The sequence below is a fragment of the Chiloscyllium punctatum genome, chromosome 8 (genome assembly GCF_047496795.1).
Source record: "Chiloscyllium punctatum isolate Juve2018m chromosome 8, sChiPun1.3, whole genome shotgun sequence".
In the NCBI taxonomy this organism is placed as follows: Eukaryota; Metazoa; Chordata; class Chondrichthyes; order Orectolobiformes; family Hemiscylliidae; genus Chiloscyllium; species Chiloscyllium punctatum.
Window position 1 is genome coordinate 91,350,854 of NC_092746.1, and position 18,411 is coordinate 91,369,264.

At 40.6% G+C, this 18,411-nt stretch overlaps 1 protein-coding gene and 1 long non-coding RNA gene across 5 annotated transcripts in view; one reads left to right on the forward strand and one right to left on the reverse strand.

Annotated features, from left to right (window-relative positions):
• The first annotated feature begins 3,191 nt into the window (after positions 1 to 3,191).
• The window catches only part of LOC140480747 (uncharacterized), a 29,837-nt gene continuing 14,617 nt past the window's right edge, over positions 3,192 to 18,411 (forward strand). The window contains exons 1-2 of the long non-coding RNA XR_011961391.1: positions 3,192 to 3,285; positions 17,715 to 17,990. This is a non-coding gene — a long non-coding RNA (uncharacterized lncRNA). The remainder of the gene's footprint in view (positions 3,286 to 17,714; positions 17,991 to 18,411) is intronic.
• The window catches only part of map3k8 (mitogen-activated protein kinase kinase kinase 8), a 65,339-nt gene continuing 55,909 nt past the window's right edge, over positions 8,982 to 18,411 (reverse strand). For all 4 annotated transcript variants that reach the window (XM_072576053.1, XM_072576051.1, XM_072576050.1 and 1 more), the window contains exons 7-8: positions 17,674 to 17,920; positions 8,982 to 12,138 (exon numbers count right to left, since the gene is read on the reverse strand). In XM_072576053.1, coding sequence (XP_072432154.1) covers positions 12,011 to 12,138; positions 17,674 to 17,920 — 375 coding nt within the window. In that variant the 3' untranslated portion in view covers positions 8,982 to 12,010. The remainder of the gene's footprint in view (positions 12,139 to 17,673; positions 17,921 to 18,411) is intronic.

Here is an 18,411-nt window from a genome sequence, read left to right on the forward strand (position 1 = left end):
TATGCAAAGGTTGGTAGGGTGGAAGGTGAGCACCAGGGGCGTTCTGTCCTTGTTACGGTTGGAGGGCTGGGGTCTGAGGGCGGAGGTGCGGGATGTGGACGAGAAGCATTGGATGGCATCTTTAACCACGTGGGAAGGGAAATCGCAGTCTCGAAAGAAGGAGGCAATCTGGTGTGTTCTGTGGTGGAACTGGTCCTCCTGGGAGCAGATACGATGGAGGCAGAGAAATTGGGAATACTTGATGGCATTTTTGCAAGAGGTAGGGTGGAGGAGGTGTAATCCAGGTAGCTGTGGGAGTCGGTGGGTTTGTAAAAAATGTCAGTGTCAAGTCGGTCATCATTAATGGAGATGGAGAGGTCCAGGAAGGTGAGGGAGGTGTCAGAGATGGTCCAGGTAAATTTAAGGTCAGGGTGGAATGTGTTGGTGAAGTTAATGAATTGCTCAACCTCCTCGCGGGAGCACGAGGTGGCGCCAATGCAGTCATCAATGTAGCGGAGGAAGAGGTGGGGAGTAGTGCCGGTGTAATTACGGAAGATCAACTGTTCTATGTAGCCAACATAGAGACAGGCATAGCTGGGGCCCATACGGGTGCCCATGGCTACCCCTTTGGTGTGGAGGAAGTGGGAGGATTCGAAGGAGAAATTGTTAAGGGTGAGGACCAGTTCGGCCAAACAAATGAGAATGTCGGTGGAAGGGTACTGTTGGGGACGTCTGGAGAGGAAAAAACGGAGGGCTTGGAGGCCCTGGTCATGGCGGATGGAGGTGTAGAGGGATTGGATATCCATGGTGAAGATGAGGCATTGGGGCCGGGGAAATGGAAGTCTTGGAGGAGGTGGAGGGCATGGGTGGTGTCTCGAATGTATGTGGGGAGTTCCTGGACTAGGGGGGATAGGACAGTGTCGAGGTAGGTAGAGATGAGTTCAGTGGGGCAGGAGCATGCTGAGACAATGGGTCGGCCAGGGTGGTCAGGCTTGTGGATCTTGGGAAGGAGGTAGAACCGGGCAGTGCGGGGTTCTCGGACTATGAGGTTGGAAGCTGCGGGTGGGAGATCTCCTGAGGTGATGAGGTTCTGTATGGTCTGGGAGATGATGGTTTGGTGATGGGGGGGTGGGGTCATGGTTGAGGGGGAAATAGGAAGAGGTGTCCTCGAATTGGCGTTTACCTTCAGCGGTGTAGAGGTCAGTGCGCCAGACTACCACTGCGCCCCCTTTATCTGCTGGCTTGATGGTGAGGTTGGGATTGAAGCAGAGGGATTGGAGGGCTGCGCGTTGTGAGGGTGAGAGGTTAGAGTGGGGGAGGGGGGGTTGATTGCTAAGGTGATCAAAAGTTACGGAGAGAAAGCGGAGGAAAGGTTTGAAAAACCAATCAGCCGTGATTGAATGGAAGAGCAGACTCGATGGGCCAAATGGCCTAATTCTGCTCTTAGGGCCTTCTACTAATAATTAATGGCATTACTTCCATTACGTCACCACCAATTTTAATATCCTGGGGATTACTATTATTCATAAACTGAACTGGTCAAACCATTATAAATACTATGGCTACAAGAGTGGGTCAGTAATTCTGTGGCAAATAACTCAATTACTGGATAGGCTGGATTTGTTTTCCTTACAGCAAAGGAGGCCAAGAGGGTTTCTGACTGTAATATACAAAATTGAGAGGCCTAGACAGAGTATATTCATGAGAATTTTTTCCCCATGACAAACATGTCTGAAACCAGACAGTATAAGTTTAAAGCAAGGAGAAAGTAGTTTAGAGGAGAACTGAGAAAAAGTTTGTTTCTTTAGAGGGTGAAAAAATATGGAATGTGCTGCCTGACAGGGTGATGGAGGCAGGTACTCTCACAACATTGAATAAGCATCTACACTTGCACTTAAGTGCTTGGGCAGAGTGGGCTATGGACCAAGTGTAGGTAAATGGGGTTAGTGTCGTTTGGTGTTTGTTGGTATTACATTCCGTCCTGGCCACCACATTGCCAGAAGGACGTGGAGACTTTGTAGAGCTTACAGAAAAAGGTTTACCAGGATGTTGCCAGAAGGACGTGGAGACTTTGTAGAGCTTACAGAAAAAGGTTTACCAGGATGTTGCCTGGTTTGGATGGTATTAGCGATGAGGAGAGATTGGAAAAACTCAGTCTGTTTTCACTTGAATGTTAGAGGCCAAAGGATGATCTGATCGAAGTTTACAAAATTATGAGAGGTACGGATAGTCGGAGTCTTTTCCCTAAAGTAGTAATGTCATTTACAAGAGACATAGGTTATTTACACAGATAGTGATAAGTGCCTGGAATGTGCTGCCAGAGGAGATGGTGGAGGCAGATACAATAACCACATTTAAGAGACATCTTGACAGATACACGAATAGGCAGCAAATAGAAGGGCACAGATCACACAGGCAAAGGGTTTTTAGTTGAGAAAGGTGTCATGTGTCAGTGCTGCCTTGGTGGGCCAAAGGAAGGGCCTGTTCCTCTGCTATACTGTTCTTTGTTCTAAGGCAGCATGTACATGGTGGGCCAAAGGGCCTGTTTCTATGATGTATGACACTATGACTCCATAACTGTTTTCAACAACAGGCAGGATAATATTTATTGACAAAATATCAAGTTCAAAGGGAAATCACACAGTAAAAACAGCTGTAGTGAAGCCTTAGCAGAAAGAAACAGATTGTTAGTCAATTTGTGGAGAATTGTGACTCACGGAATAACTATTTTAGGCTGCAGGTTTTTACAAAATCTATAATGGTGGGTGCCATTAATGCATTTTTATAATGAAGTGATTTCACAGCAATTTCTGGTCTAAAATATAATGAAATCTGAACAACATGGGATAGTATTTAATCCACAAACCCAACCTGCACAAAAGGAATGGCCGATGTGGTCTCTGTTAAATCTGAATTACCCTATAACAATGAAAAGAAAATTAATTAAGTTAGAACTTTAATCTGATCTCTGATTTAAGTAGAATTTCCCCTTGATGAACTGCTGATTATATTTTTTATACTCCTGCGACACCACAACTACCTTTACCTGAATATCACGCTGTATCTTCTCGGCAGTGTTTACCACAGAAAATTAGAAGGAACTGAGAAGATAGGACTTTCAAAAAAAAAGTACAAAAGAATATTTCTTTCTCAAATGCTGGTAGGCATGGTTTTGACGCCACCACTGATAAAAGATGCATTTTTTTTCAAACAGGAAGCCCACAACACACTTGAAAAACATTCGCACAGAGTAATTTCCCAAGGGCCGAACCAAGCCAACCCAGGAGTAAAAGAGAAGTATCCAAGGTCCTCATTTCTGAATGATCTTAAAGTTTTTGCATGCAAGTAAATTAACAATAATTTGAGTTGATCTCTTGCATCAAATGAATTGCTAATTGTGTTATATCTTGTGCCCTGGAACAGAACAATACAGTTCTGTGGCAAAGCCAGTTGAATTAATGAGTCTTGTTATGTCTGTTATTATTGTCTTTGTACATCGTAGGTTCTTTAATGGCAGCAGCTTCTGTATCTCTGTGACTTGTTTGGTTTATTCAAACATTAATATGCTCCTTTGAGTGGCATATGAACCAATACCTTCTTTGACACGTTTCCCCTCAAAATGTTGACTGTGGACCATGGCTCGTCTGCAAGAGCTCATCAGATCATGGAATCCCTTTAGTGTGGAAGAAGGCCATTTGGCCCATCAAGTCCACACCAACCATCTGAAGAGCATCCCACCCAGATCATCTGTCCCGTACCCTGTAACCCTGCATTTCCTATGGCCAACCTGCACATCCCTGGACACAATGGGCAATTTAGCGTAGCCAATCCACCTAATCCATAAGAAATCAGATAACAAACACCTAATCTGAGGAATCTCATACAGACACAGGGAGAACATACAAAATCCATACAGATTGTTGTCCAATTGCAGAATCACAGCTAATATTGAACATTGGTGGATCATATTAAATAGCAAATCCCTTTGGCTGTTCATAACAAGCAAGAGACTGACCGTATCTAAAATCACCCTGACCATTCAGAGTCAACCTACCTGATATGACATCTCAATAAAGCATGGAAATTAACTGTCAATCAACTTTAACGGCTGCATTTTATATGGCACTACCTTGACCAAAGTCCACTCACCACCAATCAACACTCTCCTCTCATACATTATAAATATTGGTTTTCTCCTTTATTTGTATAATATATACAATAAGCTTATATAAACTATATATACTTTTGCCACTTGTCCTGGCGAGTTCAAGACAAAAAGCTTTGACAAAATATGTCCTTTTTCTGCAAAACCCAAGTTTTGTATGATCAAATGAGTACTTATAAAGAAGATACTTACATACATTCATCATGCTGTCTCTCTTTAATACACATGTAATGGAGCTGCACCAATCAGTGTAATGCTTGAATTTCTAGATTGTGTTGCATTATAATACTGAATCCAAATTCAGTTTGAGCTTCTCTTGAATGTTAGTGCTGCACTTACAAGGAAAGTCAATGCTGGGTTGGACATCAGCTTTCAGATGTAATACTGCATCACGTTTATAGTTGTTGATAGTGTCCAACTGGTCTGGGTCAAGGTTCAGTCAGGTGATGGATAGATGTTACTCTTTCTGGTCTTTGGTGTTGCATCTGACAAGTCTGTTACCTTCTGGATTGTGATAATACATAAATCTGTGAATACTGGCAATCGATGTCAGATGCAGCATCAGTTTGAATAATGTAAAAGGGTTCAGGTGTCCATCCAGAGGGATCATATTGTTTTTAAAGATAGATCCTACCAGATTTGAGGAATGTCATATCTATTTTAAGCAGTTTGCTTGTTTATGTGGACTCTACCACATTATATGTATAATTCATGTAAGATGAATGAAGGGAAGATATTTGCTCTGGTGCCAGCATCAATCTTGGCATATAGTACACAGTGTCCATTCTTTAGGGAGGCAGAAGTGTCAGACAGCAACCATGTGATGTTTTGAGGAAGGATCACTCAACCTGAAACGTTAACTCTGATTGCTGTCCACAGATGCTGCCAGACCTGCTGAACTTTTCTAGCAATCTCTACCTTTGTTTTTGGTTACAGTATCCACATTTCTTTTAACTTTTGTCTATGTGATGTGTTAAGTTTACCATATGTACTGACTGATTGGAGTCTGTAAGCCATGTCATTGCAGTTCCCCTTTAGACCTTGTTCACACACTTGTGTGCCATGGGCAGACCTTTGGAGGCTTCTCTAGCATTGTTCCTTGGTTGGCCAATCCTCACACATTGTTGTGGACCATTGCATTGTACTTCTGGTTTCTCTGGGTGATTGGACATCTTACACAATTTAGCTCAATGTCATTTTCTGTAGAACATAACTTGTGTGTGTCATGAATTGCTGGGCACTGTCTTTATTTAGAGCAATGTACTAGGCATTTGTAATAAACTCCTGTTTCCACTGTCACACAGGTCTTTCACTACACCTCACCCATTCGCAACAATCAGACCTTGCTTGTTGCCCTACCCTGCCATTATTTCCTGTTGAATATTCAGACCCTATCCCCTCACATCCCTGGACAGCTGATACTTGAGTTTATTCCTAAAGGGTTCTCTCATCTCTTTGTACAGCCGATTGCTCTGTCCTCCTGAAACATAGCTACAAGGTGGGCCCGGGACCAGCCAGAATAACTCCTCCAGCTCATCCAGTCATAGATTTCCTCTCTCCTGCCATTCCTGTTCCTCCAATTACAGACTCAGGGAGAGAGGAATGCCCATGATTTGTTGGAACTGGAAGCTGCACGGGAGAGGGGTAAGTGATTCTGTGATTGAGCATGGATCATAGAACAGTACAGCACAGTACAGGCCCTTTGGCCCTTGATGTTGCGCCAACCTGTCATACCAATCTGAAGTCCATCCCACCTACACTATTCCATGTACATCCATATGCTTGTCCAAATGACGATTTAAATGTAGTTAAAGTTGGCGAACCTACTACCGTTGCAGGCAAAGCATTCCATACCCTTACTACTCTCTGAGTAAAGAAACTACTACTGACATCTGTCCTATATCTATCGGAGAAGTAACTCTTAATATAATTTGTGTCTCCAACTTCTGTTGGTCACCAAACATGATTATGTTTTCAGGGGTGATTTCAGGACTAGTCGGTAAATTCCTTTGCTACCCCCCATGCTACTGTGCAATCAGTGAAGATGGTATCTACACCTGCCTATTGCAAAGTAGTGCACAGTGTAGTGGAATACTTCTAACTGTTCTGTTCTTGTTTACTTATTTTGGTCTTCATTTCCATTATTAAAGGTGACCAGATCTGGTCTCCCTGTTTCAGGAAGGACCTTATGCTGGAGAGGGTTCAGAAGATATTTACTAGGATGTTGTTAGGTGTGGGTGGTTTGAGTTATAAAAAAGGCTGAATAGGCTGTTTTGTTTTCCACTGGAGCACAGGAGGTTGAGAAGTGACCTTATGCAGGTTTATAAAATCGTGGAGGGCATTGATAGGGTAATGCTTGGAATCTTTTCCCTAGGTTAGGGGATTTCAAGACTAGGAGGCCTAAAGACACTGGGATCATTTTTTTTTACACAGAGAGTGATTCATGTGTGGAATGACCTTCCTGAGGAAGTGGTAGATGTGGGCACAGTTACAAAGTTTAAAAGACATTTGGATAAGTACTTGAATAAGAAGGGATATGGGCCTGGAGTAGGCAGGTGGAAGTAGTTAAGTTTGGAATTACGTTCGACATGGACCTTTGGACCGAAGAGTCTGTTTCCATACGGTAGGACTCTATCCCTATAAGACTCACCCTTCACTGATTACAAGTTTGCTGCTCCATCACAATGAACATTTGTGCTTATATAGAGGCTCTAACAGTATAAAATGCCCTAAAACATTTCACAGGAACCTTATCAGATAAGTTTTAACATTGGACCATGAATAGATAATAAGATAAAGCTGAACAAATATTTTGTGTTAGAAGTAAGTTTTAACGGGTTAATGAAAAGATTACTGGGAGGTAGATAGAGGCAGAGATGTTTATAGAAGGAATCCAGAGTTAAGAGTCTAGGCAGCTAAAGGCATAGCCACAATGGAAATCAGGGATGTGCAAAAGGCCAGAATTAAAGCAGCAGAGAAATCTCAGAAGGTTGTTGAGTTATAAGTAATTGCAGAGAAAGAAAGAACTGAGGTGAAAGAAAGGTTTGTAGACTGGAAAAGAATATTAAAATTGTGGGAATATTAGGCTGGGAATCACTGTTGATCATCAAGGAGAAAGTTGACTGATGAGTGATACTTTGTGGGAGGTAGGATACAAGTAATGGAGCTTGGGGTCACTATAGAAAATGAATATTTTAGTGAGCCCATTATATTGCGTCTTAGTATGAAGCCTTTTTAAGGTATACGTTTGTGGATACCATAACACCTTTTCCTTTTCACTTTGGCCTCAGTACTTAAGGCAAGCTAGAACGGGTTGATTAGAAAATATATGCCCACATGTAAATAGTTTTAGGGCTGTATAGTTGCAAAAATGCATAAAAATTCCTTTTGGCGTCAGCAAATTGCAGGTTAGTTGCAGATCATAGGGAAGATGAGGAATGAGAGATATTCATTCCTCAACTTGGCAGATTTATCAACATAACTTGGCCTGGGAGCTTGGTTCAAGTATAGTTTAATGATACCCTGTCTTTCATTGATAACAGCAGAGTCCAAATCGAATCTTCCAATTCTTCCACAAGTGATGCACTGGGAAGAAGCAGGAATTACACAGTTGGCCAACTGTGCTCAAAGGATCTTCCCTAATCAATGCTGTCAAACTAATTTGATACGATAGGCATGATCCTATATCTTGGCATTTGGCTCCATTCAACAGACGTTACTTAGACATACATAGAAGTAAGTAAGTGCCTTGCTCAGTTTGGGGGTAGAACAGACACAAGGTCCCACATTTCAACTATTGTGACTTCTGTCTTGGTCCTCACAGTGTTGAGGAGAAACTTCTTCACCCAGAGAGTGGGGTGTGTGTGGAATGCTCTGCCCCAGAAGGCTATGGAGGCCAAGTCTCTGGATACTTTCAAGAAAGAGTTGGCTAGAGCCCTTAAGGATCGTGGAATCAAGGGGATAAGGCAGGGACAGGATACTGATTGAGGATGATCAGCCATGATCATAATGATTGGTGGTGCTGGCTCGAAGGGCAGAATGGCCTACTCCTGCACCTATTGTCTATTGTTTAGGCATACTTAGTCTCTGCCTGAAATTAGTGTTTGGTTAAATGTGGAAAATGCTTTAAAAGCCTCTTTGAACACATACAATGCAAGCTCCAATCACTGGACACCACTGAAACTTTGTACAAAAAGTTTACTTTTTGTGAACTTCACCTGCACCTTCACAGAGGAGTACCATATCTTCCCCATTCCCATGTTTTATAATGGGTTGCTGCCAGCCAAGATTTGTGCTTCTCACTCCCTGCCATGTATTGGTGCTTATAACAGAAAATGAAGCAAAAGCCATCCACCTCTACTTTTGTTGCCCATTTAGCTGTCAGTTTTAATTCCCAATGAGGTCACCAAGTTGCACTCACCATTTTACTAGCTGTTGCTCTCTCAATGCTGCCGCTACTCAGCATATTGCTGTTTCGATGTGTAGAAAATTGATGCCCCATCACTAGGGTGGATGAAAGTGATTTGCACTGTGTGTTTAACCCACCAACTATATTAGGGAATTATGAAACAATGGTAACTTATCTTGTTAATACCAGAGCAAACCTGGAATAAATCACTTTATGGAGTGCACACTGACAAATGCTACACCAATTCATAATTAATAGCCTTCATGAGCATGGAATTCATAGCCTCAGTCTCTGTGAATTGTCAGTTATCACTTTCTATGCAACTGTCAGCTCACATCATTTCACTACTAGAAGAAAAAATATTCAGAACTCAATCTATTGTTTCAAAATAGTTAATTTAAATAATTGTTTATTCAACTATTACTTTTGTGTACAAAGTTGCAAAACAATCTGATGACCATGAAATCGTACACTTAAAATCAGTCAAAACCTTCATAAGAGTTGGAAAAGACAACAATAAGGAAGAAAAAGTACATCAAGTACAAGGTCCAAGATCAATCAAATTGTTTCCACAATGTTTTCATATTGATTACAACTGGAAAATAGCTCTCACAAAGCATTCATTGTGAACTGCCAATTACTAAACAAAATATGATATGTATCATAAATTTGTGAGAGCATTTAATGCAGAAGGGACAGAGGGACTGAGAAGCAGATGATAATTTCTGGGAATCAGTTAATATACTGGCGGTTCTGACTGGATCATAAGAGATTAGATTGCTTTAGCATATCCAGTGTAGATTTTGAATGGATCTATTTTTGTGTCAATTATGCACTTAAACCAAAAAGATGAATAGAAACTGATCATCAGGCCTCTTCATTGTAAATCAGTGTGAAATGTCAGCACATGTCGCATTACCACTAACAGCTTGCCTGAGGCAACACTTCTCCTTCAGGCAACCAGCTTTAGCTCAAATCCTGAGAGGAGTTGAGGCTGGCTCCACTTAACTTATTGTAAAACCAAAAAAAGCATTTTTCAATTTACCAGTCCAGGAGCCACTTAAGAATGGCTCCAGATATGGCTCCTATTTTGCTCATCAATGACTAATCTCTGGCTAGGCACACCAAGTTTAGCTTTCTAATTTGAATACTTCACACAAGCATTGATCCCACTGCCAAATTCATGTCATATATTTTTTAGCCAGCACATGTGGACATCCAACATAGGTTTAAGCCCCATTAAATGTGCTAGTTACAACAGGTAAAGGACTGGTATGTAAAATCTGTTATTGAGATTTTGCTTGTGTGACAACCCACCAGAAATGCCTTCCAGAAAATATGCTTGACTGTGGAGTCAGAGCAGCAGGTGTTCCTTCCTGACTCTATCGTACTGACAAAAACACTATCCTCTCCAACATCACGCAAACATGAGGCATCAACATCTGTAACTTGCCTCAATTCCTTTTGATCTCCTGGCCAAAGCCAAATCTACCTCGACTGTGTGGAAACCATACTTTTCATGAATTATAATGATCATGGTTGCTGATATTTTCCTCCTACCTTGGTCTGAGGATGTTGCAATGATCAACACCGACAAACCAATGGAGCTCCAAAATTGATCAATTTTGATGATATTTTGATTGATCTTTGGGGCCCAACTAACTGTGTTGACTTAATCTGATTGCAGTTTCTGGCAATTTCATTGCCACGTTTCCTTAAAGAAAAATGTGTTATGGGTTCACTTCACCTCCCGGTCAGCCAAATCACATGATCACAAGCTTCTAGTGATGCCACCCTTTAAGGTGAAGCAATCTAGTATGTGTGCACCCTATCAGAAGGTCTGAACTTTGTGTATTTTAGATCAGTGATTGACAAGAATATAGATCAAACATGTAAAATGATAAAAAATATTCGTTTCACAACAGGAACTTTAAACATTTTCATGAGAAAATAAAATCTTGTCAGTAATCTTGGACTTTTTAAAAATTAAAATGTATAACAGCATTACACGGATAAAGAATGAGAACACTCATACTCAACATGAAGCAAAATTTGTATCATAAGTGCCTGCAAGATTCAAATCCAGGGTTTCAGTAATACTCAGTAAACCTCTCCAGGCTCGACTAACTAGCTTGAATTATGCACTGAAATATTTAGACAAATATCTTTTTTCTGCATTTCTTCAATTCACTCAGAATTTTGCCATTATGAGAGAACCCAGCATTTATTGACCATCTCTAGTTTCCCTGAGATGATATTGGAGGGTATTGTTAGGTATTTTAATGCAAGATAGTGGGCTTGATTCGTCAATTCAGTGGGAAGTTAAGATGCAATCGCTTTGGTCTAGTTATAGATGCACCTGAATGGATGACAACAGGTTTCTCTCCCTGAAGATTACACTAATGAAACAGTCGGGTTATTATAACAACCCTATAGCTTCATGGTCACCATTTTTTATTATTTCCAAACTTCTCATTAGATTAATTTATATTCTCACTTTGTCAAATATTCTTTGGAGTATTAATTCAGGTTATTAATTACCAGACCAATAACATAATCACATTGCACTTCATCAGATTGGGGGGGGGGGGGGGGGCGGTGACAATTTGAATATTGCAGGTACCAGCAGAACAATTAACATTCATTCAGCTCAGCTGCAAATTTTCTCAGAGTCTTCCAACAGAAAATAAAATATGTTAATCAGTAACAATGTTAAAATAGGCTAACAACAACATGTTAGGTGTTATGCTACCTCAGTAATAACTTCATTTTTAAAAATCCTTTTTGGCAGCCAAAAAAGATAACTATAAGACACAACATGCTGCTAATGCATGCTATGTTTCCATTATTGCTTAACTAACTCTTTGCAGAACAAAGCAGAGGCTAAGCCATCCCATAGGGTGTACAGAACTATCAGCTCATTATAGGTACAGAGCTACAGGGTTACTGTAAACCCACAGCACACACTGTGTGCAATTTAGTCATCTGCATGGCATTTATTCTTATTCTACATGTTCTTATTTCCATAGGAACACATGTATTCTGACAAGTCTTTCTCATCATTTTGAATAAATTTTCCATTAGAGAAATACATTAATCAGCGATAATCACTGAAAGCAAAGAAGGGGAGACTGGGAACATTTATCCATCACTCAAATTAAGTATAACAGACTAAAAGAAGTGACAGTGCTTTTGTTGTGGGAGACAGTCAAGAATTATTCATATTCCTCACACTGTCCTCTTCCATCACTGCACCTTTCAAACTAAGGAAACATACAATGGGGATATTAGCTAAGAAAAAATTAGTAATGCGACATTTTTTTTAAAATTGTTCTTAATGCCATTATCACAATGATGAAATGTTCTGTGACTCCTCCGCCAGACTGACTCCTCTGATTCTACAACAGGTAGCTTGATCTTTGCAACACTATGAAACCGGCAGATGAAGGGAAAACAAATCAGCCATATTCTGCCCCAGGAGGACCCCTGATGATGTTGAAGTATCCAGCCAAGGCACCCAGATCAATATAGAGAGACCGATTCCTTTTCCCCACAGTTGATTCTTCAGTGCTGCTCACAGAAGTATCTGGAAGTAACATAAAATCAAGTTAAGAAAATCAAGCTTCCCCCTACTCAAGAACTTCCTAAAACCAAACCATGTATTACAGGAAAGGAAATAATATATATTGCTTCAGCACTTCTGTCTCAACTTTCAACATTTCAGCTTCAGAAATGTTGCAATCATTCTGCGCAGTAATACTCTGGCAGTTTCTGACATTTATGCTGAATGAATGGGGGAGGTGAAAGCACCAATTAGTGTCAGGTCCTCCTTCTGGTCACTGGTTTTTATTTTTTTTTATTTTTTTCCCATGGTGTGTGTGTGTGTGTAGGTGTGAGACACAGTGAGAGACACAAGGTGCACGAATCTTTATTCAATTTCCACCACCAGGAAGATAGGAAAACACCCGAGTGGGCAGTGACAAGCACTGCCCTTCACATCAAAGGGTAATGCTGTGTGATCAAAACAGTGAAGGGGAGGGTAGGGACTAAATCAAAATAGAGTTGGGTCACTGGTTTTTAATGTGAGCCTAACCAATTGGCCTTTAAATTCTAGGATCTGTGATCTATTGGAAGAGAAGTGAAGGAGATCGCATGCCAATATTGAGGCAAAAATCAGGAGGGTCATTTTAATCTGGTAGCAACAGGCTGCCAGCTACTGTACTGGAACAAGAAAGATGCCCAGCCCAAAGGCTAAGTGGAAAATTAAAGAGTCACCTGCCATTGCCAGAGAAGCGCAGCTGTTTTGAGTTTATATGGGTGTAATGGGCAAAATGTGAGGTGGTTTAGGAATTTCCTCTACAATCATCAACATAAAGCAATCCCAGTAAATAAGAGAACAGGCGCCCTTACCCCCCACTTAACTGTAATTTGCACCATTACATAGGGCAGTGTTGATTGCAATCTCCCAGTCACGAACAATCTGCCTTTTCTGTGCCTCACCTAACCACAGGATCCCATACTAATATTTATTCGACAAGGCTGTGGGTGTTGGGCTGCTTGTTGACATTCACGATGACTCCAAGAGTTCAGTACTGTGCAGGACAGGTTTGGTAACATAACTTTACAGCTCTGCCCTCAAGGATCATGATGAGATTACACTTGTCAATGTAACAGTGGATGAGATTGTTTTCCTAATCTCTTATCTATGTAGATGATCTGCACTGGATGCTTCCATCTGCTACATACAATTCTGCATTTTTCTGCTTTCCCAACATTACAAAGCCTAATTTATTTCCTCAAGGGGCTGATTTATTTTGCAGGATTATTTAAAGAAAAGCAGCAAAATGAGCAGAATTTTCCCTACCCCTCACTAATTAAGGCCCTTAAGTGGTCAATTAACAATCACTTAAAGCCCTCAGTTCATCACTTCCCTGATTACCTGTCTTCCCAGTAGACAGGAGAAGGTAGCTGGTTTCCAGGCCGGGGAACCAGGGTGACTGAGCCTCACGAGGAAGGGAGCTCCAATTGACTCAGTGAGAGGGAATCAGAGGTCCTGATTTGATGGTTGGTTACTGACAGCCAAATCCATTCCCTTGGCTCCAACTTGTTTCTGCCTATGAACCCCAATCTGCCACAAGAAGAAACGAAACCTTCCTCTCACTGGATCCTGGGGAGCATGCCTTAATTAGGGCTTTATGACGCAGAGGCTGGCACTGTTCTGGTGAACTGGCTGCCACTGTCGAGGCCTGTGATAGGGTAAGAAATTCAAAACTCAACCCATCAACTCTTAACAAGCTGATTGGTGGGAGATAGGTCACATTATCTCAATAGTGAATATATGCCTGCATATGTTTTTATTTGCAAAACAAGGAAATTTGTATATGTGATTACTTTGTGCGCACAAGTATTACACTATTGGATATAAAAAAATACTTGTACTGTTCTAAAACTAAGCTCTCATTTCACATTACAGTTAAGGTTTACTGCTGAATTTCTACCAGATTCGGTTTAATTTTACCAGTCTTATCTTTGGAGATTTGGAGGTGCCAGTGTTGGACTGGGGTGTACAAAGTTAAAACTCACAACACCAGGTTATGGTCAAACAGGTTTATTTGGAAGCACTAGCTTTTGGAGTACTGCTCCTTTATCAGGTAGTTGTGGAATTAGAGATGCTGCTTGTGTAAAAGATAAAAGTTAAACCAGTCTGGTTTCAATGTTACGTCTATGTTATGAGAGTCATTATACAAACTGGATGTTGTATTCGAGTTGTTTGACACAGAAGACATTCGGTGATCCAAACCTAAACCATACCCAGCTCATTGTCCAGCAAAAGCACAAGTCAGAATAAAGCACTGATGCTTCACATGAACCTGTGCACTACCTTCCTTTATCCCAGATTCTGTGTACAGTCTTTTACAATTTGTTTTTGATTCCAAGAATTTTAAAAATGCTTTAAACAGTTGGGAGTCAGCACTTTTTATTTATTGTACATGGTAATTTGTAAATTGACCACCTGATGAAGGAGCAGTACTCTGAAAGCTAGTGCTTCCGAATAAACCTGTTGGACTATAATCTGATGTTGTGTGATTTTAACATCTATGGAGAAGATCCCTTTAGCACTCAGTCTGTAGCAAAATTGCATTTTATGTAAAACTAGTGTACACAATAAATAGAAAAAATGCAGACTCCCAACAGTTTAAAGCATTTTTTAAATTCTTGGAATTAAAAAAAAATAAATTGAAAGAACAGTACACAAAATCTGGGATAAAGGAAGGTAGTGCACAGGTTCATGTGAAGCATCAGTGCTTTATTCTGACTTGTGCTTTTGCTGGAAAATGAGCTGGGTATGGTTTAGGCTTGGATCACTGAATGTCTTTTGTTATCAAACAACTTGAATACGACATCCAGTTTGTATAATTACTCTCACAACAGAAACAACACTGAAACCAGGCTGGTTTAACTTTTATCTTCTACACAAGCAACATCCTTAATTCCACGTGACTTCCATGTTCCCATTAGTCCGTATTCCCTATTTAAGTAATCACTTAATCAAGAGTGTCAAGTTCCTACGAGTGATGATAACCAACCATCTATCCTGGACATCCCACACATATGTGATGGTTAAGAGGAACATTGCCTCTTTTTCCTCAAGCAGCTAAGGAAAATTGGCACATCCACAACAGCCCTCACCAACTTTTACAGATGCACAATAAAAGCATTCTATCTGGGTGCATAATGGCCTAGTACGGCAACTGCTCTATCCAGGACTGCAAGAAACTACAGAAAGTTGTGTACACAGCTCAAACTAGCATGGTTGCCAACCTCCCATCCATAGACTCCATTTAGACTTTGCATTGCCGTGGAAGGCTGCCAACATCAAAGACCCCTCCCATCCTGGTAATGATCCCTTCCAAACTCTTCCATCAGGCTGAAGATACAGAAACTTGAACGCATCAACAGGTTCAAGAACAGCTTCTTCTCTGCCATCATTAGACTGCTGAATGGACCTCTCGACCTTCAACTAATTTGATCTTGCTTTGCATACTCCAGTGCAGGTGTAACCCTGCATACCTTGTTCTGTCCAAGTACCCTATGATCTGTATGTTCTTGTTTGCTATGATCTGCCTGTACTGCTTGCAAAACAAAGTACTTCACTGTACTTAGGTACACGTGACTACAATAAATCAAATCAAACTTATTCAAGTTATTTCAAAAATAATGCTTTCTGCTTTCATTACTAACTGATCCAGTGTGGGCATCATTTAAAAATCTTTATCAAATCATCCCATTATCTCTTCTGTTCTAACAAAGACAGTTTAATTTTACAAGTCTGATTTACTATTTCCAGGCCGAATATCAATGAATTTATGATATACCCTTTTCTATTGTTTTCACTTTTCCACACTATGAAACTCAGAACTATACACAGTACTCCAATATGATCTTGCTTATTATTCCCATTTATAAATGTAAAACATTCATCCTGCAATAAAACCCAAAATTCCATTTAATTTTAAGTACCTCAGCGCTGTTCCTTTTTTCCTCCAAATTGACAGTTGAATTTGGTAGCCGCTATTTTTGAACAGATGGGGCACAGGGATGGAAATTAAAATAAACTCCTATCCAAATGCATGCTTTCAACTAAACACCATGGAATCACATTGCCAATTAACTAACAATCATCAATACATCCGTTCTGCTGAACCATAACCAGGTAGAAGCAAAGAAGCTGAATGTGTGGGTAAACTGGTGGCAGATATACTAGGGACCATAGAGTTTAATGAGGTCTTAAAATGTAACCAGTGACTTTAGGAAAGGAGGGGAGAAATTTACAGACAACAATTACCAGTTGAACAAAGCCATTAAGAATAAAATATTCCCAAGCTACAACTAGAAGGTAAAGATAACTGAACTGTAAAATACTGTAGGTCAGATACTATGCTAAAACAAGGGGCTTAACTATCCTGGTCAGATCATAAGTCGAAGTACTATGTCTTTTAGTGATATTTTGAACAAACTGGTTAATACCTTCAGATGATATCCCTTTGTTTGCTATTTAAACAAGGCCATTAACCTTGTTATTTTTCCTCAAACATGTTATTTATTATCATTCATAAACAGTGGAAATTTTATCCCTCAGGATTGAATCTAGCCACTGTTACAGCAACATTCTTCCTCTGTATCTTTTACATCTTTATTGATCTCAGCCTTTACTTCAACTCAATTTGTAACTGTACACTGGATTTGAATGGAGAAACACCAATTTGTGTTGTGCGCTTCAGGATTTTAAAAAATATTTGCAACTCTCACATTCCCCGCATCTACACAATCCCCAGCTCAAATTGATTCACCTCCACTCCTGAAGGCACTAACTCATGCTGAGCGCACAGTTACTCAGATGTGTCCACTCTTTACACTCCAGTGGCCACTCTTTTCGTGAGCACATAAACCTGGGTGTCATGCTAACTCAGCTCAGACTGACTGCTGGATTGTTAGGGTATTGTTGTGAAGGCAAGAGGTTAAAGCAACACCCTGTCTGCTCTCTCAATGTTCAAGAGACTGTAGGGAAGTTCACCTCAATGACTTGATCAACATTTATCCCTCAACTAACAGAAGGCAGATTACCTCGTCACTCTGTCATTGCTGTTTGCTGAAAATCTGTCATGTTTCCTACACTGCAAATATATATCTGCGAAGAATGTCACTGGTTATAAAGCAATTTGGGACATTTTGAGGTCATGCATGATACTTTCTAAAAGCTTGTTTATTTATTGATGTGAACCCAGATTCTAACCCTGATAGGTTAATCAAACGTGGTGATATGGGGAGAGAGAGGGGCAGAGTTAAACCACAGTTCATCCTAGTCAATGATCACAGGTTAAAATAATTGGGGGGGGAAATCTGGACTTTCTTCGCCCACTGAGAAACTGATGGGATCAGGTGGAATACTGGTTTCACACTCCACCTGATCAGACTCGGAAAGCAATACTGGGCTGGTGTAAAATGTAGTTCCAGCTGATCCCATGGATCTCCATGCTGGAGAGGCAGGTTAAAATTATCCATGTTATTGGTTTAAAAATAACTTCTGTTGCCCCATCAGGTACAAATTGAAAGGACATACCACAAATTTGTTCAGGTAACTCCAGTTCTTTTCTCTTAAAGGTGCGATTTATTTCAAAGAGAGCTGAGTCAAGGCTCTGGCAACGTGGTTGGTCTTCAGGTGGAGGGCTAAGTGCTGTATGTCTTAACAACTGTCCTGCACACCACCTCTGTTTTGGATTTCTCTCCAAAGTGGCTTCAATAAACTGCCTCATGGCAGGGCTGCAGTCCTCTGCAATGTCTTCTAATGGTGGAGCTTGCTTGTGGATCTTCAGGGAAAGACACAGAATTAACAACAGAACTCAAATTTACAAATACAAAAAGAAGACCATCAAAAAGGTAAGCAAGAAGCAAGCCACTACTCTGCTTATATTTACAATTTAGTTTTGAGCCCACACTCATTTTTCTCACTAACTTTCTCTCATCCCCACTTTTCATTTAGGGTACCTTGTTCCATAGATACAAAGCAGTTTCCAGTACATTAAACACAATTGCCCTTTTACTTCAGACAAGGGTCCAGTTTGATTCTATTCTTAACTGAAATGACAGGATCTGTGAAGTTGGGGAGTGGGAGCTGAAATTCTGGTCAACTTCCTCCTCCCTAGTGAGAGCAAAGAAGCCCATTCTTAATTCCTCCATCTCAATGGATTAACAAACCAATAAACTGGGAAACACTCCAGGCTGTTCCTGCTCTATAGGACACATACTCAATGTCCATTAGAAGAGATTGGTAGAAAAGATTGGTAAAACATACTCCTTT